At 62.8% G+C, this 22,952-nt stretch overlaps 1 protein-coding gene across 1 annotated transcript in view; it reads right to left on the bottom strand.

Moving 5' to 3' along the window:
• Positions 1-2,181: 2,181 nt before the first annotated feature.
• Positions 2,182-22,952, bottom strand: part of TCERG1L (transcription elongation regulator 1 like) — a 160,188-nt gene continuing 139,417 nt past the window's right edge. Inside the window, exons 10-12 of the mRNA XM_070058271.2 lie at positions 11,820-11,909; positions 8,199-8,317; positions 2,182-4,438 (exon numbers count right to left, since the gene is read on the bottom strand). Of these exons, the coding sequence (XP_069914372.2) occupies positions 4,282-4,438; positions 8,199-8,317; positions 11,820-11,909 (366 nt within the window). The 3' untranslated portion in view covers positions 2,182-4,281. The remainder of the gene's footprint in view (positions 4,439-8,198; positions 8,318-11,819; positions 11,910-22,952) is intronic.

Genomic DNA, 22,952 nt, shown 5'->3' with positions numbered 1-22,952 from the left:
TCTGCAGGGGTGCCGAGGGAGGAGGCGGCCGGCAGACACCTCCCCGCCAGGCCGTGGGCGCCCGAGGCTGAGGCCGGCAGAGCTGCCCCCACGCTGTGGCGGGCTGCAGGCAGCGTGCACGTGTTTGCCCGGGAACGGCTTTGCCGAGGACGGCCGGGGCCTTTATGGGCCGTTCCATTCCGAGACACCGTGAGCGGCCCTGCGGCCGTGCAGGCGGCGAGATATTTATTATATGTAGCCTGCAATAAATACTTCTTTTATTTCCTAAATAAAACCTAAAAATTCAGAGTGTTTTGTGGGCCTCTTTTATGGCTTCTCATAATGGGCCTGGTCCCAGGATCCAGCCACGATTTAGCGGCAGTGAACGTGAGCTACGGCGGAGCCCGAGGACGCGGGCACGGGGCCACTGCCGCGTCCAGGCTGAACCTGCTGCTAGCCGAGCTAGGCAGTGAGTGCGGCCCGGCTGCACCACGACTCCCGCCTCGGAGCATTCTGGGAAGAGCACCCGGGCACCCGCACTGCGCCACCCCCGGGGAATTGGCACACGGAGCTACAGCGATCCGCGCAGACGAATCCGGGAGAATCGCCCGCGGCAGCCGGCCAGGCCTCTGCCCTCCCTGGGGGTCGTCTGTTCCATTTCCCCACTCCGCCGCACTCCCCCCCAGGGCCAAGTCCAGGTGGCAGGGGTCGGCAAAGGGAGGGGTGAGGAGACGCATCCGGGCGCTCCCAGATTCCCACCCGTGGACGCCCCTGGTCCACTGCGCCCAACAGCTCCCGGAATCAGAGTGGGCGGCAGGAGAGAGGCAGGGATGGTTCCCACCCCCCACACAGAGCCTGTCACACGTGCACATACATGTGATTGCAGGCACACATTGCAGACGCATGCTCGTATTCACACGTGTAGTCACACGTATGCACACACACTGGCATGTGTCCTGGGTCAAAGGTCAGGCCTTGGGGGCACAGCCAGGGTCTGCACCCAGTGTGCTGGTGCCCAGCCCAGCCCGGCCAGCTGCTCACTCAGGGGCTCACCTGTGAGACCTCCCCTGGGGCTGGGGTGGGAGCCTTTGTGTGGGGCGGGGGCTTCCTGGGGTGGGACCCAGCCTGGCCGTCACACAGCAGTGCGCACACACGGGAGGATGCAACACACACGCGTGAGCTGTAAATCAGCAGAGGCCCCGAGCGGACAAACCGGTCCTGCTTGTTCCAAAGGGTGCTCTCCTCCTCCCGGGACCCAGCCAGCTGCGGCCTTGTCCCCAAGCCCGCGCCGCCCGCAGCCCCGCCCCCGGCTTTACCGTGCGCCCCCCAAGCTTTGGTTTCTGCCCCTCGGGGAGAGCGTCACGCCAGCCCCCCAGCACTCCTGGAGTGGGCACCTGTCACACTGAAGGGAGAAAAGCTAAACAAAGCAAGGTTTAAATATTCGCACAAACAAAGGACTGGTCAATAAAGCATCAGGGCACAGGCAGGGAGGACTCGGAGGGAGGGAGGCCACACCCGCACCAAGGCTGAGGGATCGGCCCTCACCCCCCACAGGGCGACAGCTGCAGCCGGGCCCCCCTGGGTCCCTGCCTGACCGTGGCCACAATGTCCCCGGCTTCTCCCTGGGGTCTGGATCAAGCCCAGGAAGATCCAGGGCCTCCTCCAACGGTGCCCCAGGGCCTCCCGTGGGGGCACTGACAGCCCCGCCCCCAGGGCCTCCCGTGGGGGCACTGACAGCCCTGCCCCAGGGCTGTGCTGGCACAAGGAGCTGAGAGCGGTCAGACAGGAGGAGCAGCACTGGGGCAGCAGAGGCCTGAGTGTGGGCGCTGGGGAGAGCTGCGGAGTCTGGGGCGCGGGGTGGGCTTCGGGGCAGAGGCGGGGGGGTCCCAGGCACCGCTGCCCTGGAGGGGCCCCGGGCCCTGCAGGACTCAGGCTCCAATGGTCAGCACCACCAGGTGCTAAGGCTAGGGGGCGCTGTTGCTAACCCACGCTGGGCTGGTGGCATCTCAAATGACAGAGACATTCAGAACTGAAACATGTCACAACTTGGAAATCACAAATATTCTATTTTCTGTACCGTCGTAAATGCACACAGAACACCAAGAAAACCTGCTTCCATCTGCAGCCCAGAGCCCTGTCAGTCAGTTTTACCAGAGCCCTGTCGCACAGGCAGTGGGGAGGGCACGAGTGGCACCGGGCGGGGAGGGGTCTCGGGAACAGACGGCAGTGCAGCGAGCCCCAGCCCCTCGCCCTGCGGAGGCCCGGCTCCCACCAGGGAATGCAGAACGCGTGGCCCCAGCACAGGAGAAAGCAGCAGACAGGAGTCCCAGCCGTGACGCGAGTGCAGCCCAGCCAGGGGTGGCGGCTGTGCGGGGGCATCTCCCGAGGGCACCAGGTACGGGCCGAGGGCAGGACAGGACGCTGCGGCCCGGAAGCCCGAGCTCGGCAGGGGTCTCACCCGCGCTCTTCCACTCCGGCTCTCGAAGCCGAGGGGACCTCAACGCATTCTCAGAAAAACAGAATTCAAAGAAACTTACTTGGATAAAATTTTTTTTTTCAATCTATATACGAGGGTCTTCACACAGTCCGTGGGAGATGTGCACTGGGGAAACTACTCATAGATTTCAAGCCGTGTGGCACCAAAGACAGTTCACCTCCACCCTCCTCGCCCGGGCGCCGTGGCACTGCCGGGGCTCCGCGGGCACGGCCGCAGCGCCTTCCTCAACCTCCAGGAACCGCCGTCTGATTCTGCCTCTTAGATTTTGATGGGAGTCTTAGTCACAAAATGCTGGTTTAAAATATTTATTAATTAAAAAAAATCTAAAATCTTTTATACAAAGATGATGAGAAAAATCTCATGCAAACTCTGGGCATACAATAAAAATAACTCAAATATTAATATGATGATTTGTACAAAATAGCTCCTTTGTCACAGGGACCTCTGGCGGCCACTGTGGCTTCCTCCTGGACACCCTCAGTGGGGGAACAGCAGAGACCCCTGGGCACTGCCGGTGATCCGTGGCCCCTGTGCCCACGCCCACAGCCATCAGGATGGTGAGTGACACCTGTCAGTGACCCACGGCCCCTGTGCCCACGCCCACAGCCATCAGGATGGTGAGTGACACCTGTCAGTGATCCACAGTCCCTGTGTCTACACCCACAGCCACTAGGATGGTGAGTGACACCTGTCAGTGATCCGTGGCCCCTGTGTCCATGCCCACAGCCATCAGGATGGTGAGTGACACCTATCAGTGATCCACGGCCCCTGTGTCCATGCCCACAGCCATCAGGATGGTGAGTGACACCTGTCAGTGACCCACGGCCCCTGTGTCTACGCCCACAGCCGCCAGGATGGTGAGTGACACCTGTCAGTGACCCACGGCCCCTGTGCCCACGCCCACAGCCATCAGGATGGTGAGTGACACCTGTCAGTGATCCACAGTCCCTGTGTCTACACCCACACTGCCAGGATGGTGAGTGACACCTGTCAGTGATCCGTGGCCCCTGTGTCTACTCCCACAGCCACTAGGATGGTGAGTGACACCTGTCAGTGACCCACGGCCCCTGTGTCCATGCCCACAGCCATCAGGGTGGTGAGTGACACCTGTCAGTGATCCACGGCCCCTGTGTCCATGCCCACAGCCATCGGGATGATGAATGACACCTGTCAGTGATCCACGGCCCCTGTGCCCACGCCCACAGCCATCAGGATGGTGAGTGACACCTGTCAGTGACCCACAGCCCCTGTGTCCATGCCCACAGCCATCAGGATGGTGAGTGACACCTGTCAGTGACCCACGGCCCCTGTGTCTATGCCCACAGCCGCCAGGATGGTGAGTGACACCTGTCAGTGATCCACGGCCCCTGTGCCCACGCCCACAGCCATCAGGATGGTGAGTAACACCTGTCAGTGATCCGTGGCCCCTGTGCCCACGCCCACACTGCCAGGATGGTGAGTGATGAGTGCCCTATTGCTACTGCTCAGACAAGGAGACAGAGCCCCGGGGTTCTCAGGAAATGCTGGCTGAGTCGTGGGTGATAGAACTGCCTTGAGGTCGTGCACACGGCGCTCGTCCGGCTCAGCCGCAAGTCTGCATGGATCTGTCGCTCCTGTAGACTACAAGTGATTTGCATAATTAAAACAATCGGATCGACGTATCATGGCGACTGAAACTGCATCCAACTGCGAACATCGTACAAAAGAGAGAGCTTCAATATGAAACAGTAGTCCCGCCAGGCCACGCCGGCCCGCCCTGCCCCGGCGACTCGGCGTCCGCCCGGCAACCCAGCGCCGGCACGCACTCATCTCATCTTGCGCAGCCGCAGTCTGTTCTCCTTGTCCCTTTTCTTGAGGACCAGGATGAACTGGTTGAAGAAGTGCTCCTGGTCCTTCCTCTTGGGAACCAGGCGGAACCGCTGATCGCGGCCGTGCTTCTCGGCAAACTCCTTGAATGTGGTCCTGGAAGACAAGGAGCTGCCTGAGACGCGTCCCGGAGCGGAGCAGCCGTTTCCGCTGCTCTGCCGGCGTCCCCTCCCCCGCCACGGGGCCCTGAGGGGTCCCCTCCTGTGGACACTAACGGGCCCTGCCGTCCCCAGTCCCTGGCTGCGCTGGGCTCGCATGGCCCACCCGCCCCGACCCTGCCGCTGCTCCCAGGCACAGCCTCTGCTCCTTTCCTCACTCCCACTAGAAGCGGGGGCCAGGGCTGGGCCCCTCCCCGGTGTCGGAGCTGATGGTCCGGAGGCTCCGAGCCCACGTGAGTGTCCTGGCTCTGCTCCTGGATCCAGCGCCCTGGGAGGCAGCGGTGATGGCGCACGCGGCTGGGTCCCTGCCACCCACGTGGGAGTCCCAGATTGAGGTCCCAGCTCCCGGCTCTGGCCCCGGCCCAGCCCCAGCCACTGGAGGAACTGGAGTAGTGAACTAGTGCATGGGCGCTCCCCCCGCCTATCTGTCCACGTCTGCCCCTACCCCTCTGCCACTCAAACAAAACGCTTGTAAGAGGGAAGAGAAGAGGTGGGGACGGGTGCCGCCTCCTCGGGGTCTCGCCTGCTCCAGAGGCTTAGGGGGCTCTCAGCCCGTTCACAGCCCCCGTGGCAGGTGGGACGCAATTAACCCACACCACAGTTCTGCCCAGCAGGCACCATTGCCCTGAGCAGCCAGCGGTGGCTGTGAGCAGGAAGCACCCAGATTTGCAATGAGTGACCTAGACGTGCTGAGCTGCTGAGTCCCTGGAAGAAGGTCATCCCAGAGCCACAAGCCACGCCCACAGGCCTGGGCAGCTCCCACCGCAAAAGGCTCTGGGGCCTCTGCAGGGACAAGTGGACCTGTGTAGGCTGTGGCCCCACAACTTCCAGGACCCTGGGCTTGGACTTGAAGCCAGGGACTGTGATGAGGACACAGCCGCCCAGGCCTGGGGGAGCTGGCGTGGGCAGCCAGCCCGGTGGCTTGGCCACAGGTATGTTTCTGGCCGGCCTGGGAGCCGGGGTCCTCGCCACGGAGCAGGCGCCCCGGGTGCAGGGGACGGCATCAGCTCTTTACGGAGAGTTTTCTGTTTTCCTGCAGACATTGAATCATTGCCTTAAATTATTATAACTTAATAGCTTTCTTATCCATGAATAACAAGATTACTCTGACACAGCTGTTGGAGGCGAGACGAATAATTAGCAGGAGCTGCCGACGGTTGCCAGTCAACAGGGAGCCCACAGCTCGCTGGCCCAGCTGCTGCCTGCTGGCACAGTTCACGCGTGAGATGCCCTCCCCCTGGCTCCCCGCCCTCCTTCCCGTGGCGTCAGCCGTGGTGTCACGGGGCTAGGAGCCCTTGCTTGTGCTTCTGCCACTGACCTGCATGTGAAAAATGAAGGGGTCAGAGCTACCTGGGCCCTGGGCCTCCCTGCACCTGCCCGCAAGGAGCCAAGCCCTGTCAGCCGGCAGTGGTGTCTCCTCGGGCCTGCATGGGGTGGCCCTGCCTCTGGGCCACACCATGGGATGGTGCCACGTCCTGCTGGCTCTGGCGGGCTCTCGTGTGGGCCTGGGTGGTCATCTGGGTCTCCGGCAGGCATCTCTGCTCTCCCTCTGGTAAAGGGAACACCACCCAGGCTGCAGCTGGAGGTCAGCCCCCTAGGTGGGCGGGGCTATGGGCTATCCCAGAGCCCCCTGGACAGCCCCTGTGCCTGGGAGACCAGGAGCCACTTGGACAGTGAGCTTCAGCCCTCAGGGGACCCCTTAAGCAGCCCGGGCCACACTCCGCGGGCCCTCTAGGGTGCTGGGATGTGAACCACACAATGACCAGGAAACTATGATGGGGCAGATCCCAGGAATGCTTTTGACAATGGCATGGACTTAAGTGAGAGATACTAAGAGCCATTTCAAAGGTGCTCATCCACTGCACTACTGCAGCCTACAGCAGCCGTGTGCAGCCACCCCAGCCCTGTGCACACCACACCAGCCCTGTGCAGCCACACCAGCCGTGTGCACCTACAGCAGCCGTGTGCAGCCACACCAGCCGTGTATACCCCACCCCAGCCCTGTGCAGCCACACCAGCCGAGTACACTCACCCCAGGTCTGTGCACGCCACCCCAGGTCTGTGTACTCCACCCAGCCCTGTGCACGCCACACCAGTCCTGTGTACCCCCATCAGCCCAGTGCACCCCATTCCAGCCCTGTAGACCCCACACCACACCTTTGCACCCCACATCAGCCCTGTGTACCCCACCCCAGCCCTGTGCACCTCACCCCAGACCTGTGTACTCCACCCCAGCCCTGTCACCCCACCCCAGCCTTGTCACCCCACCCCAGCCTTGTTACGCCACCCCAGACTTGTGCACCCCACACCAGCCCTGTGCACCCCACCAAGACCTGTGCACCCCACACCAGCTGTGCGTACCCCACCCCAGGCCTGTGCACCCCACACCAGCCGTGTGTACCCCACACCAGCCGTGTGTACCCCACCCCAGCCATGTGCAGCTGCCAGCAGCCGTGTGCAGGCCACACAGTGCTACGCACCTCACAGGTTCACGATACCGCACGTCGCATCCTAAGGGTCCTACCCCCTCCCAGGCTCTGCCAGTGTCTTTGTCTCCTCGTGCCCCAGCTGCTCAGGGCGCTCTGAGGTCTCCTCCGTCTTCCCAGGTGTGCATGGGAAGACCACGTGGGCCACTGCTCATGTCCCTCGTGGGCGCAGAGCCGGCAGCTGCCGTCTTACATACGCGGCAGCAATGGCGAGGACCGCACACCCCGGCCGCCCAGCACCGCGAGGCCGTGCTCCCGGTCCCTGCCTGAGGCTGTACGGTGACGCTGGAGTCCCTGCAGGCCCAGGCCATGAGGCACAGGGGCAGGGACTCCAGGAGCGGATCCTCACTCCCACGGCCAGCGCCTCTCTGCCGGCGCACACAGCAAAGGCAGGGCCGGAGCTCCGGCTGCCCCGGGACGGCTGGAGCCACAGGACACCATCGTCTGCCCGTGCCTGGACCTACTGCGGCTTTCTCGGATAGAGCTGGGGATGGGACAGCTCACGCCGTCGGCCTCAGGACTGTGGGAGCAGCACTCGTCAGTCACGCCAGCTACTGACAGGTGTCCCACGGACCCGACGGGGAAAACCCACGTCTGCAGAGAAAGCACCCGCTCCACCCATGTGGAAGAGAACGCTGCGTTTATAAAACAAAGTCGCAGGAAAATCATCGTTTACTTTCCACAAACATCAGTCCCCAAAGTACCACACGTTCCTTTCCTTGAGAAGTCAGTGGAATTCTTTACAAGGACAAGAGCGAAGCGCATGCACTTCCCGTCTCTGCCCTCCACTCCCGCAGCCGTGGACCCTAGTCCTGCAGCAGCGCCTGAGCTGCTGTTCTGGGGAAGCTTCGGCACCAGCCCGGGGTCACCGGCACTGCGCCGAGGGGCTGGGCCCGGGTGCTCATTCTGGGTCTCCCTCCCTCGACCAGAACCGGCCTCCTCCTGCAGGCTCTGGTTCACTTCCCAGGTCCCGGGGTCAGGGCTGCTGGCGCTGCGGAGGGCGGGGTCCTGGCGCACCTGCTTGGCACCCCGCTGAGATGATGGATGGTGGGGGTCTCCGCTCTGAGCGCACAGAGAAGCCAGGCCTCTGGCCCCCAGGTCTCCACCGCCTCTACCAAGCACCTGGCTGTGCGGCTGACCCAGGCCCCCCGCGCGTGCGCCCACAGCACCGGGAGCGGCCGCCCAGAAAGCGCCCAGCCCGGGTCCCCGTACCTCGGTGACACTTCCGATTCCTCCAGCAGCTTCCTGAACTCCTCTCTGGCCAGCAGCAGTTTGCTTTTCTTCTCCTTGTACTCTTCTTTTATTCTTGTCTTGACGAACTGTTCGAAAATCTTAACACACACACACACACAAGGAGAGCGTTACCCAGCGCGTGCACACACACACACACACACACACACGGAGAGCGTCACCTAGCACACACACACAAGAATAGCATCACCCAGCGCGTACACACAGGAAAGTGTCACCCAGCACACACACACACACACACACACACACACACACGGAGAACATTACCCAGCGGCGCAGGGGCAGTAGCAACAGCCGCGAGGATGCGGGGCGAGCCCTTCTCACGGCTGCTGGGGCTCCGAGGCCCCGCCAGCCCTCCGCGTGGGCTCCGCACGCAGCCCCGCGTGTGGGTCAGGCCCTGCATCGGGTCCTTCAAGAAGCCCTGGGTGACGGCAGCCCCTGCCTGTGGACAGCAGTCTGGACACATGGCCCCCAGTGCCCGTGGTCCCTGCGGGCGCTAGTAGCACACGGGCACGGTCCACTTCCGGTCACCTCCTGTGGCGGTGGAACAGCTCACGTCAGGGTCTGCAGACGCGGCCACAGCGTGAAGACCTGCACCCAGCACTGCTGACGCCCGCACTCGGAATGCGGGAGCTGGGGCAGTGAGGAGGTGCAGGTGGCCCCTCCCGAGGTCGGGGGCTCCAGGCTGCGTGGGTCCTCCATGTAGAGTGCCCTCCGAGGAGGCCTGGCCCTCGGGCACTGCGCAGGCCCTCATGTCCACCACAAGTGCCCTCTGAGCCCCGCCCCCACAGGAAATCCACTTTGGGGCGCCATGGCGGGGCGGGGGTGGGGCAGGGGTCCACGAGGGACCCCGGGTGAGAGGCTCACACCAGGGCGGACTCTCCCGTCACAGTCGTCACTCACCGCCCCACATCAGGGCAGCTGTCACTGTGCACTGGGAGGTCACAGGCCGGGGCAGGGCCACGCCATTCCCAACGCCGTCCAAGCCTCAAGGACCGGAGAACGAGTACATGCTGACACCAGCGTAAATGGAATCACCAATCAGCACCACACACTATCCTTCAGGCCAGTGACAGCCGCTCTGTGCCTCTCCGGCCACGGCTTCGTGGGTCCCCTGCTCTGCCCAGTGGACGCAGCTGGGAAGTTGGCACCAGCTGAGGCCCTGGACAGCTCCCCAGTGGACGTCCTTAGACCGCGTCTTGCTCCGGATTCCACTTCCACTCACGGGAGGGTAACCGTGCCACGGGGCCCGGCTCACCGCGGCAACTATGGCTCCGAGCAGGTGTGCATCCGCCTCGGCGCGGTGGCTCGGGCTCAGTCCCCTTCGAGGCGCAGTTACATAAATGCACAGTCGTCCCACGCTCACGTGGACAGAACCGTGCAGGCGGGGTCGTGCGGCTCTGCCGGGAATGGTCCGCTCTGTGGAGCCTGAGTCTGGACGGCCACGTGTGCCGAGTGCAAACCTCCTCAGGGTCCCGGCGGGTTCTCCTCTCTCCCCCGCTTCCAGTGCTGCGACCGTCTAACACGGCAGGGCTGTTTTCCCCTTCTTGAACAAATTATTCCAGTTTTAACCAAAGAGGGGCACGACTTTTTACAGAGAGCATTGCTCATTATCTTGTTAGAGTTTAATAAAATGAAACACGGCTGTCACCATGGAAACAGGCCTGGTCTGCTCTCCCTGGGCCCGGCCTCGGTCCAGGCAGCTCCCGTGGCCTCTGCAGCCCAGGGACGTGGTGAGATCCCAGCTCTGCCCACGGAATGCTGAGAGGTGGTGGCCCCCATGTGGACTCCGGGCCTGCTGACCCCACAAACCCGTAAGCAGGGCTGAGCTTCCGGGGCCGCCAGCCTTTGTTTATTTTCTCAACTTGGAGAAGCCACAAGGTCCCCGTTAGAGAGGGTGCAGGCCAGGGAGGGCGCTCAGCACATGGGCGGCGGGCGGCCTGCTTCCCTCCTCCTGCCCGGGCCCTCTGGGCTCTCCCCAGCGTGGCGACACGGCCCCGCCGCCCCAGGCCCCACAGCCGCCTCCTGGTGCAAGCTGACACCGCGGTGGGGACACTCGGGTGGGGAGGAGGGTGGGTGGGCACGGCCCAGCAGGTCACACCTGTGCTCTCAACCAGGCCCGGCGGCTCCTGAACCTGCTGTGAACCCGCTCACTCCAGCAGGCACACTGGGGCCCTGGGGCAGGCGGCCTGAGACGTGACTGACGCCAGTGCTGGGCTTTGGCTGAGGGCTGGCCGGTCTCTCCTAATTCTCTGACTTCCTAACGATGCCCTCAGAGTGGCCGCAAGGGCCACAGGACGCCGTGTGCAGCATCGCGAGCTGCCGGCGGGCTCCCGACATCAGGCGGCTCCTCACCGCGGGCCGGGCGTCTGTCACGTCGGCAACGGCCTCTGTGTGCGTCCAGAGTTGAGCTTTGTATTTTTATTCTCGCAAGGAAGGAGTGAAATAGCAATGCTTAAAGCCCACAGTTTCCCTCGGCTCTGGAATGAGATACAAATCCCGCGTTCAGCTCAGTCAGCATTATTTTGAACCACTGTGGGCACGTCTCTTGGATTTTAAAATATTTCTTTCTGGAAAATGAAACTCACCTAAAAGCCGACAAAAGGTAATTACTTCAAGGGCCAAGTTCCGGATTCTAACACGGTCGACCCCGGCCCGGCCGGGCGGAGCTTCTAACTCCTGGGCACCGGGGTGGGAGGGGCAGCGCCCGGGGTCCCACGGCGCAGACGCCTGGCTTCACTGAGCGCGTCCCAGGCATTTGTCAGAGGAACCTCGCGCGCCAGGCACGGGCTGGCAGGAAGACCGCGATTCCCAAGCCGAGGGGAGGCCCGGGGGGCACCAACCACGTGGCAGGGAGCACCTCCGTGTTGCTGACACTGCAGTCGCCACGTGAGCCATCTCCGAACCCCAAGCGCCAGAACCGGCCTTGCGCACAGTCCAACTGGGACAAGAAGCGGACGTACGGGGACTGGAGCCTCCCAGAATTTACCTGAATCCTCCTGGGGTCGTCACAGTCCCCACAGACCCCAGGCTGAGCACAGAGGCTGCGTGAGCCCAGGCTGCTGTGGCATGGGCCCCACCCCCACGATAACAAGCCCGGCCGCGGCTCAGCCAACATGGCATGTCCCTCTGTCTGTCCGTCCAGCCTGGGAACCCTGCTGGCCCCGTGAGCTGATTTCTCAGGGAGCCAGGGCAGCCCCTGGACAAGCCCCTCTTCACGACGGCTCCAGGCAGCCAGGCCAGCCCAGCGCAGCCTTTCCAGGCCCACTGACCTCGCAGGCCAGTGCTCCCTGGGCCTGTCCCAGGCCACTGCCAGGATCTGAGAACAGAGGCCCGTGGTGTTTCTAACATCTGATGTCATCTGGAATGCACGCACAGCCCCCAGCTTTCCATCTTTGAGGGTGCGGATTTGTGTAACAGGGCCACGGCCAAGGCATCAGGTAAACACCTCCACCAGCTCCTGTCACTCACAACTAGAGTGCTCGCTCCTCACCCCCGCCCTGCAGCAAAACCGAGGGTGGCAGGTGCACCCTCGCCCACGCCGTGTCCCCCGCCTGGCCTCTTGCCTACCCGTGACGTTACCTGTTTTCGTTCCTCTGAGTTCAGCAGGAGATAGCGGGGGTCAAACACAATTTTATGCAATTCCTTCTCCCAGGTAGAAAACGCTGACACCTGGAGAAAGATATTCGATAGAGTTGCTTTTAGCATCCGACGCGGAGCCTGGAATGATCAATGCAAAGGAGGCGGCGCCCAGGCGCAACAGACCCGGCGGGCAGCGCTCTGCGAAGTGTCAGACGCGCCAAACTTCCCAAGAAAACCAACACTAGGAGACCAGAAAATGCCATCTCCAGGCCACCACACGGCTTCCCGGGTCTTCCAGGGCGGGCCCCTGACCTGCAGCCTGACCGGATCTGTGGACAGAGGCAGCCTGGATCTCACAGCTCAAAGCGGATCCCAAGATGAGAGCTGTGAGAGGCTGCGGACGAGGGCGGTGCCTGGCGCCCAGGCGGTGAGCACCCAGCTCACCGCGCCTCAGTGTCCCTGTGTCCACCCTGCTTATGTGACTCAGCTTGAAATATAAGGCCACTTCCTGTTCACAGGAAAGATTGCGAGACTCCTAGAGAGTTGCCACACAGCCACGCGTTTCCCACGGGTTAACAGCTTACACCGGCCGGCCGGAAGCACGGATGCTGCCGGCACCGGCACCCAGGCGGGCAGCGGCAGCTCAAGTCCGCCCCTCGCTCAGACGGCTTTCTTCCACCGCCTTTGCCCTGTGTGCCAGGAGCCCGCCCTGCGCCATGCGCCTCGCTCCTCGGACCCCTCCACACCGGGACAGCACCCAGATCTCCCGCAGGGTTGGTCTCAGGTTTTTCTCATCATGGGCTGAGGTTAGGGGTTAGAAGGAGGCCCACAGAAGAAAGTGCCAGTCCCACATGTCACATCAAAGCTGCACACTGTCACCAAGACTCGTCACTGATGATGGTGCCCTGGCCGCCTGGCGGGGCTGGGCGGGCGTCTGTGAAGAGACCCTGTTCCCTCCATACGGGCTCTCTGGACCTGTGTGTGACCCGCAGTCCCTGGGTGGGTGTCGTCCTCTCCCCAACAGGTCCTTGGTTCACAGTCGCCTATTTACAGGGAATGGACTTGTGGATATCCCTTCAGTCTGTGGGACATGCACGGTCTGCTTTGCTGTGCTGCTCCAGCCCCGACCGCGAGGTGTTTGTGGTTGGCCCTGGGTCCCCCAGCACAGGCGCGTGGTCTTGTCCCCCAGACACCCCAGTTCTGAAGGAAACCCTGGCTCCTCCTCCAGACAGCGGTGCTGGGAACAGAGCCCCGCCCTGGGCGTGCTTGCTGCCACTGATGCCACTGCTCCCGGGTTCCATCCGACAGAGCAGGGCGGTGCCTCAGCCGTTCGTCCAGGCAAAGGCAGGTGGGGGAGAGGCAGGTAGGGCTCCCAGGCAGCTGGGATGCTGCCCGCTTGGACCAGGCCTGCTCCTCACAGCTCATGCGGCGCCCGGGAGGACGGCCTAGGTCACTGTCTGTAGGTGCAGAGGCTGGGATGCGGCAACCGCCAGCGACTGAACTCACCTGGGCTGCAGGAGCCCGAAGCAGGGCAGAGGTGGACACAGACAGAGGCACCTGCAGGACAGTCCGAGGTGTGTGTAGAGCCTGGACGTCCTCTTGAGACCACTGGGAGCAGAAAGGTCAGTGTGACGTCGACCCTGGGACAGCCACCCTGGGGTCAGTGTGACGTCCACCCTGGGACAGTCACCCTGGGGTGTGACGTCCACCCTGGGACAGCCACCCTGGGGTGTGACATCCACCCTGGGACAGCCACCCTGGGGTGTGACGTCACCCTGGGACAGCCACCCTGGGGTGTGACGTCACCCTGGGACAGCCATCCTGGGGTGTAACATCCACCCTGGGACAGCTACCCTGGGGTGTGATGTCCACCCTGAGACAGACTCCCTGGGGTCAGTGTGATGTCCACCCTGGGACAGCCACCCTGGGGTCAGTGTGATGTCCACCCTGGGACAGCCACCCTGGGGTCAGTGTGACGTCCACCCTGGGACAGCCACCCTGGGGTCAGTGTGACGTCCACCCTGGGGCAGCCACCCTGGGGTCAGTGTGATATCCACCCTGGAACAGCCACCCTGGGGTCAGTGTGACATCCACCCTGGGACAGCCATCCTGGGGTGTAAGGTCCACCCTGGGACAGCCACCCTGGGGTCAGTGTGACGTCCACCCTGGGACAGCCACCCTGGGGTCAGTGTGACGTCCACCCTGGGACAGCCACCCTGGGGTGTAAGGTCCACCCTGGGACAGCCACCCTTGGGTCAGTGTGGCGTCCACCCTGGGACAGCCATCCTGGGGTCAGTGTGATATCCACCCTGGGACAGCCACCCTGGGGTCAGTGTGACGTACACCCTGGGACAGCCATCCTGGGGTGTAAGGTCCACCCTGGGACAGCCACCCTTGGGTCAGTGTGACATCCACCCTGGGACAGCCATCCTGGGGTGTAAGGTCCACCCTGGGACAGCCACCCTGGGGTCAGTGTGACGTCCACCCTGGGACAGCCACCCTGGGGTGTAAGGTCCACCCTGGGACAGCCTCCCTGGGGTCAGTGTGACGTTCACCCTGGGACAGCCACCCTGGGGTGTGACGTCCACCCTGAGATAGACTCCCTGGGGTCAGCTGTGATGTCCACCCTGAGACAGTCATCCTGGGGTCAGTGTGACGTCCACCCTGGGACAGCCACCCTGGGGTCAGTGTGACGTCCACCCTGGGATAGCCACCCTGGGGTCAGTGTGACGTCCACCCTGGGACAGCCTCCCTGGGGTCAGTGTGACGTTCACCCTGGGACAGCCACCCTGGGGTGTGACGTCCACCCTGAGATAGACTCCCTGGGGTCAGCTGTGACGTCCACCCTGGGATAGTCATCCTGGGGTCAGTGTGATGTCCATCCTGGGACTATCACCCTGGGGTCAGTGTGACATCCACCCTGGGACAGCCACCCTGGGGTGTGACGTCCACCCTGGGACAGCCATCCTGGGGTGTAAGGTCCACCCTGGGACAGCCACCCTGGGGTCAGTGTGACGTCCACCCTGGGACAGCCACCCTGGGGTCAGTGTGACGTCCACCCTGGGATAGCCACCCTGGGGTCAGTGTGACGTCCACCCTGGGACAGCCTCCCTGGGGTCAGTGTGACGTCCACCCTGGGACAGCCACCCTGGGGTGTGACGTCCACCCTGGGACAGCCACCCTGGGGTGTGATGTCCACCCTGAGATAGACTCCCTGGGGTCAGCTGTGACGTCCACCCTGGGATAGTCATCCTGGGGTCAGTGTGATGTCCATCCTGGGACTATCACCCTGGGGTCAGTGTGACATCCACCCTGAGACAGCCTCCCTGGGGTCAGCTGTGATGTCCACCCTGAGACAGTCATCCTGGGGTCAGTGTGATGTCCACCCTGGGACAGCCATCCTCGGGTCAGTGTGATGTCCACCCTGGGATAGACACCCTGGGGTCAGTGTGATGTCCACCCTGGGACAGCCATCCTCGGGTCAGTGTGATGTCCACCCTGGGACAGCCACCCTGGGGTCAGTGTGACGTCCACCCTAGGATGGCCACCGCGGGGTACAGTCTGACAGATGGATTTTCTTGACTGACAACTTCTATCTTCAGGAGTCTGTCAAATCCACGAGCTCTTTATTGGGGGAGGTGACCCAGGCTCCAGCCAGGGACTTGCTCCAACCTACTGAGACCATGGTCAAATGCACCCACGTCGCGGGGCACGTGGGACCCTCTGGAACAATGCCCAGGTCCCTGTGCCCTCGTGGCTGGCTGGGAGCTGTCACACCTCCACACCTGAGCTCTTGTGCACCTACAGAAACATGAGGCTGTCCAGACGTCTGTCTGTCCGACCGGCCACCTCTGGCCCGTCCTCTCCACTCCACATCTGAGCTCCTATGCACTTTGGGGGTCCTGGGGACAGCACGGGGGTCTCACTTGCATACCCAGAGCTGTCTCAGCAGGGTCTCCCGCATGTGGCGAATTCTGTCCCAAACACAAGCTGCTGCGGAGCTAACGTGCTGACCAAAGTGGAACGTCAAGCAACCTGCCTTTCCTCCCTCCTTGCGATTTCTAAGCAGAGACAGGAGGCCCAGAGTGTGCTGTGCGCCTGGGACTGGAGGTGGTGGCACGTGGTCTCCACGGGTGCAAGCGCCCTGCAGACAGGGTGACGGTCACCCTTACCTGCACCTGCTGGCGACCACGCGCGTGGGCGTGGATCCGGGCTCCCCTCACCACGCGCTCCTGTCCTCGGCCACAGGGGCAGCAGGGGCAGCAGGGGCAGCTCCCCTCGGGTGCCTCCATGGAAGCTCGTGCCCGTGCGACTCACCGCGCTGCGTGATGCAGGTCGTGTGAGACACAGACTCTCCAGGGGCTGCCCACCGGCCCCTGCACAGCGTCCCCCCCCGGCCCCCTGCCCTTCCTGCTGTTTCTGTCTCCGTCAGAGCGAGGGAGGTGACCCCTGGTGTACAAGGGCCCAGCTCCCTCACCTGCCCCACACCCCGACAGCCCCGCCCCACTGGGTTCTCACAGCCCTCTGTGTGTGAGGAGCCTCGGGCCGTCCCCCTGAGCTGCCCGCTCACCGCCTGCCCCTCTGCCTGCACAGATGGGAGCAAAGTGCCCATCGGCTTCTCCCCGTTCGCCCGAGCGAGTCTGTGCCGTCTCTGACTCAGGGCCCCTGGGAATTACAGGTGCCTGTGGCCCTGGCCTGGTGGCTGGGCGTGGCGGGGGAGGCGAGAACACGGTCTGTGTCCCCAGTCTCCTGGGAGCAGCCCCTGGGTGGGGGCCCGGGTGTGGCAGTGCACCGAGGAGGCCTCTCCAGACAGCTCTGGAAACGGTGACGCAGGACGCGAGCCAGTGACACGTGACTGAGCAGGTGACCAGGGCGCTGCTGGGCTGACTCAGCGGAACACGCTGTCCCGCCAGGAACGGAGGGGCTGAGCTGCTCCTTCTCCAGGGCTCCCCGGGGACACTAGGTCCCTCTGCGTGGGGGAGGGAGTGGTCTGGACACAGAAAGCTCCAGGAGGCCAGGCGAGCCCAGGTGAATGGGAAGTGAGCCGCGGGGCTGGCTGCCAGCAGCCCTGTGCCCCTGGGCGTGTGGCCGCCCACCCTCGTGCCTGGGCACTCCCTGTGCCGGCAGCTAGGTGGGCCATGCACGTCCTGCACAACAGCCTTGGCACTTCCGTTCACTTGTCGGAGCCCTGAGAACCCAGGCCAGGAATCAGAGTGGGCGGCTCCACCACCACAGCCTGACCCATGTGTGCTGCAGGGTGGCCACAGAGAAGGCCACAGAGCCAGCGGGACGGCAGAGGCCCAGGGCAGTTGGCCCGGGACAGCGGAACCCCAGGCAAAGGGGAAGAAAACGCCGTCCCGACCAGCAGAGCTGGGGAAGTCGGCTCCTCTCTCAGCTGGAGGGCGGAGCCTGGTCCCCTCCTGCCTCCCCAGAGCCAGGTCAGCAACAGGTGTCACCCGTGCCCAGCCCGTGGGAGACACGCCCTGCTCTTGCCCGCACACACATGCACACACCCACACGTGTGCACATGCACACAATCAGCAGAATCAACAGGACTGCGATCAGAGCAGCATATAAAGTGGCGAAATTGGGAAAGACTGAGTGAATTAAAAGGCGAGAGGGAACTGGCAGTGGGCAGACCGCTTCGGTGTCGTCAAACGCGTATTCCTGAAACAGACAGGAGTCGTGTGAGGCCTTAAGTCAGCCTGTGCCTCAGGAAGCTGACAGACAACTGAGCTCAGTGTTGCTTATTCTATGAAATAAAAGATTTACTCTCGGTTTTTAATATCTTTGTTCTAGAAAAAAACTGAAAGGACCTCGCCGGCGCCGCGGCTCAACAGGCTAATCCTCCGCCTGCGGCGCCAGCACACAGGTTCTAGTCCCGGTCGGGGAGCCGGATTCTGTCCCGGTTGCCCCTCTTCCAGGCCAGCTCTCTGCTGTGGCCCAGGAGTGCAGTGGAGGATGACCCAAGTGCTTGGGCCCTGCACCCCATGGGAGACCAGGAGAAGCACCTGGCTCCTGCCATTGAATCAGCGCGGTGCGCCAGCCGCGGCGGCCATTGGAGGGTGAACCAACGGCAAAGGAAGACCTTTCTCTCTGTCTCTCTCTCTCACTGTCCACTCTGCCTGTCAAAAAATGTATATATATATATATATATATATATACAAAAAAGACTGAAAGGACCTGAACCTTACTAGTGGTAATAGTTGTCTTTTAGGGTAGGGCTTTGGATGTTTTTTTTCCTAAAACTTTAAAAATTACTTTTTGGGAGCTGGCACTGTGGTGCAGCAGATAAAGCCTCCACCTGTGCTGTCGGCATCCCATGTGGGCACTGGTTCTAGTTCCGGCTGCTCCTCTTCCGATGCAGCTCCCTGCTAATGGCCTGGGAAAGCAGCAGATGATGGCCCAAGTGCTTGGGCCCCTGCACCCACGTGTGAGACCCAAAGGAGGCTCCTGGCTCCTGGCTTCAGCCTGGCCCAGCTCCAGCCATTGCGGCCATCTGGAGAGTGAACCAGCAGATGGCAGATCTCTCTCTCTGTCTCTGCCTCTCTCTTTCTGTCACTTACCTCTCAAATAAATCTTTTTAAAAAGTAAATAAAATTACTTCTGTTTACTTGACAGATCACAGCGTGTGCACCTGTGAGGTGCCGTGGGGCTGTGTGCACCTGTGAGGTGCCGTGGGGCTGTGTGCACCTGTGAGGTGCTGTGTGCACCTATGAGGTGCTGTGGGGCTGTGTGCACCTGTGAGGTGCTGTGGGGCTGTGTGCACCTGTGAGGTGCCGCGTGGGCCTGTGGCGACCGCCATGCCTTGCAAATCCTCAGTGATCAATGAGTTCTTTCCACCACTGCTCCCACCGGGGGCCTCGTGAGATCTGGAAGTCACCAAGGGACACGAGGCTGCTATGCTCCCCTGGAAGGCAGATTCCGAGCAGGAGCAGACGGCACAGGCGCCCAGAGCCCAGGCGGAGCGGCCTCTCGGCACCAGCCTGGCGGCACCTGCCAAGGTTCCAGGGTGAGGCTGTGTCGGGGCGATGCTCTGAGCATGCAGGCGGGGTGGGGGCAGGGCTGTCTGGGAGCAAGGCTGCCTTTCCTGAGGTCTCTGAGAAGTTCCCCTCCCCTGGCCGAGGACCTAGAATGGAGCCTGGGTCCCACGTGTGTGGACCTCACACCAGCTCCTGGGGAGCAATGCCGCCCGGCCTGGTGCAGGGAGAGACCACGGGGGCCAGGCTGGGGGGATCCTTCTTCCAACGCAGACAGGGATCCAAACCCCAGGGCTCTCCGTGGGGGCTGCCCACAGTGTCCACCACGTCCCCATGGCTGACGACCCTGGGCTGACCAAAGGCAGCTGCAGAGGGGCCCCTCGGAGAACCCGGCGCAGCCCCTGCGTCCCTGAATCACAATCTCGCGTTCTGGTGCGGACTCCTCAGCTTCCAAGGAATCCCCGGCGGAAGGCTAACAGTCTCAGTAGAACGTCTCCAGCGCACTCATCTAAGTAGGCAGAGTCAGACTGGTAACCTGTTACTCAAGTGAATGCGCCCTACAGCCTGAGGCTTTAGAAGAAAGCTCCACCGTGTGTTAGTAAAGAACAACAAAACACGCCACGCACAACAGCCGACAACACCCAACACCACCATGAACCGCACCGACTCCAACAGCAATCCCACAAGTACTGAAACACAAATACCACCACCACCATACCACCAGCACCAGTTCCAACAGCAATCGCACAAACACCAATACCGACACCACCACCAACAGCAATCCCACAAACACCACCAATAACCACCACCACACCAGCAACGGAAACGCCAGAGCCAGCCCCCTGTGGCGCCGTCACCCACAGCTGTGCAGCGCAGAGCCAGGGTCCCCTCCCGCCCCCATCCTCGCAGAATCGCCCGCCCCTGCCCTTTATAAACTCGGGAAAGCCCCGGACCCGGCTTTATCATTCCACAAGCACACGCATTTCTCAACTGAAATGCTGAACAAATGCAATAAAAAACCTTATTAATCACCCAGTCCGTGAGAAGTGACCTTTCTGGGCCTCATTTTTTAAGCAACTTGCAGTCTTCTGGGGTTAGCTATCAAACTCACGCGCACCAGCAGCTTATGAAATCTGCTGGCATATTTTATAAAGTCGAAGAGCCGTAAACGGTGGCATTGCTTTATGATGTGAGCAATAAATCTGGATTGATCTTTTCTGCTCGCGAGCCGCGTGTGGGCTTTTCTTGAAAATCCTCGTAAGCCAGGGGCTCAGGCCTCTCCCAGAGTAAACCCACAGTGCGGGGGAGGGGCCCCACAGGCTCCGGCCGCTGCTGCTGAACTGAGTCACTCACCCGACGGGTCCAAGTGCACTGAACGTCCCAGGAGGAAAAAGGCCCCGCTGGGGCCATCTGGTAAACCCAGGTGACCGCACAGCCCCACCTGGGTCCGTGCAAAGCGTCTGGGGACCTGAGCCTGGCTGGTCGGCAGAAGAGAAGGGACACAAGCCCGTTAGTAAGAAACGGTCCACCCGTGTTCCTCCAGGACTCCCAGCACCAGGCTTCAGGCCCTGGTGCCCACAGTGACTTTCACGAGTGCGTCTCTGTGCTGGCAGGCAGCTCGGTGCCCGAGTGTCGGCTGCTCTGGCCGGAACCCGGAGCTCGGCAGCTCCCGGTGCGCCTGGCACCCCGGCTATCGAGAGCCCCGTGAGGGAGTCCAGGAGCCGCCAGGCCTCGAGAGCAGGAGCACAGCCTTCAGGCAGGGGACCCTGACGTCCTGCCTGCACGAGCTGCCCAGCAGCCCTGTCCTGTAGCTGCTTTGCGTGGACAGGAGTGCCGGGGAAGGACCAGGGAGCCAGAGCTAACGGCAGAAGACGCCCACTCCCCACGTGCCTCCAGCGTCCCTCTGAGACCTGCCCTGGGCCAGGCCCGCCCAGGGCAGCAGCCGCATGCACACCAGGACTCCCTAGGGCACTGCCGAGTGCCCATGGGCTCCGTGCCAGGCCTGGGAGGGTCTCCAGGGTGTAGAAGTCCTCAGTCCCCAGGAGCAGGACATGTGGCCGGCAGGGGCTTCTGTGGCCGCCTGGGAGGGCTCAGGGCGGTGACGGGGAGGCCGCCAGGGAAGGCTGGCACAGGCCGTGTGATAGAGCTGCTGCCCCCACAGGGGCCTCGCAGAAGCCTCGTGAGCCCACCTGCCCCCCTACCCTTGGCGAGCTGAAACCCCCCTCCCGCAGTCGTAGTGACCTGGACGCCTGCTCCTCACCCCACTGACCCCAAGCTCACACAGCCCCGGATGCTGACCACACAGTCACGTGACTAAGCCTCCCTTGGCATGCACTCCCACTCAGCTGGCCAGGCCATGCCCTGCAGGGAACCTGGGGCCAGGCCAGAGCCCCAGCAGAGGCACAGGCGGAGGTCTGGTGGCCCCGCCCACGGACGAGCTGCCTGCGCCTCCAGACCTCCCGCAGGGGCCCCGTCCATCTGGGCTGGGAGAGACGATGCTCCCATTACTTCACACACTCTGCTGAGGGTCTGCCCCACAGCTCACCGACCCACACGCCAAAATCTAGTGTCCCTCCTGCTCACGGCTCTCCCACAGGTGCTGTCCTGTTAGAAGGAACAGACACAGGGCAGAGGGGAGCTGCCGGGGCTTCCACCAGCATCAACACACTTCCCCGGGGAGCGGCACGGGGTCGTGGGCCAGACACTCGGACAGACGCACGTGTGGCGCCACGGCCACCTGCACGCAGCCCCTCCTGAGCCCAGGTGGGAGGAAAGCAGCAGAGAACCTGCCCCAGAGCGGAAGGCGGGCAGCACCCAGAGGCCGGCCGGCGGAGGGGGCAGCAGCGTGGCCACCGGCAGGGGTGACCAGTGCCGACACTGGTCCCGGCTCTGGCCCTGTGAGAGCAAAACTCGGAGCCCGTGAACGAGGCCGGTGTGCACTGCCTGAGGCTCCCCGCACCGATGTACCCACAGGCACCTGCACCGCAGGACAGCGGCCGGGGCCGAGAACATGCGTCCGACACCCTGGCCCCCGCTGAGGGACCAGCAGGAGCCACAGGAGCCAGCGCACACCTGCTTGTCTCTGCCTCCACCCCCAGGGTGTGCCCCAGGGCCCTGCGGCGTGCACACCCTGCATGGCCGTGCCCTTGCTCACTCCTGGATACGCAAAACACACACACTCCCAGGGGATCTCTGCTGGTTCTTCCATGCTGCTTTGGGGCTGGGACACAGACAGGAGCCAGCGCTCCCCGTGGGACCCGTGGGCCAGGAGGGACGCCCAGCGCCGAGCACGGCCCCCGCCCGTCTCCGAGTCTTCCTCGCTCCTGTGTCGCTCAGCAGGTGGGTTTTCGTGGCTTATGTACTCATCTTTGGTGTTCACGTGGGAAAGGCCGGGCAGGTGCAGAGCAGACTGAGGGCAGAAGGGAAGAGAACGGAGAGGTGGCCACCGCGCCCAGCCCACCTGCTGCCCTGCTGAGCGGCCTCCGGGGCCAGCGGGCACACAGGTTGCCGGGGCAAGACAGCGGCCCCCTGCCCCAACATTTGCTGGAATCAAATCCTCTCTGTGGCTTCAAAGAAAGTTGCCTGGTCTATTTTAAATACAATTTTAGGCTAAAACAAGTTTTTGAAAAAAACAAACAAACAAACAAACAAACAAGCACAGCCCCCACCCCATCAAAGTGTCTGTGTGCCCCAAACGTCCACCCCGACAGTGCGTGTCCCCCACCGAGTGTCCACCCCGGCAGTGGTGCCCTGCACCCGAGCGTCTGCCCAGCCCCAACCGCATTCCACAGCGTGGTCGTCTGCTCAGGCTCCACACGCGGCACCAGGGCTCACAGGGCACCAGAGTGAGCCGCTGGGTGAACGGCTCAGGACCTGGGGAGACACAGGCAGCAGATGCATGCCCCCCCCCCAGGCGAGAAGACGCGATGGAGAAATCCGGCCCAGGCCTGACTCAGGCAGCGCAGCCCCAGCTGCCCGGCCCGGGGCACACCTGCCCTTGCTGCCTCCTCCACGCCAGGGAGCAGCCGCCTCGGCCCCCAGTGCACCTGCTGCTGGGCGGCCCCCGCTGGGAGTCAGCCGGGGCCAGGTGCTGACTGCACAGGGATTTGCGTTTGAGTTCTGGAGGCCGTTTTCGATTGTCATCACGCACGCA

The sequence above is a fragment of the Oryctolagus cuniculus genome, chromosome 15 (assembly GCF_051225735.1).
Source record: "Oryctolagus cuniculus isolate XC-2025 breed Fujian yellow rabbit chromosome 15, ASM5122573v1, whole genome shotgun sequence".
Taxonomy (NCBI): domain Eukaryota; kingdom Metazoa; phylum Chordata; class Mammalia; order Lagomorpha; family Leporidae; genus Oryctolagus; species Oryctolagus cuniculus.
The sequence above is the reverse complement of the archived record's forward strand: the minus strand, read 5'-3'. Positions and strand labels throughout refer to the sequence as shown.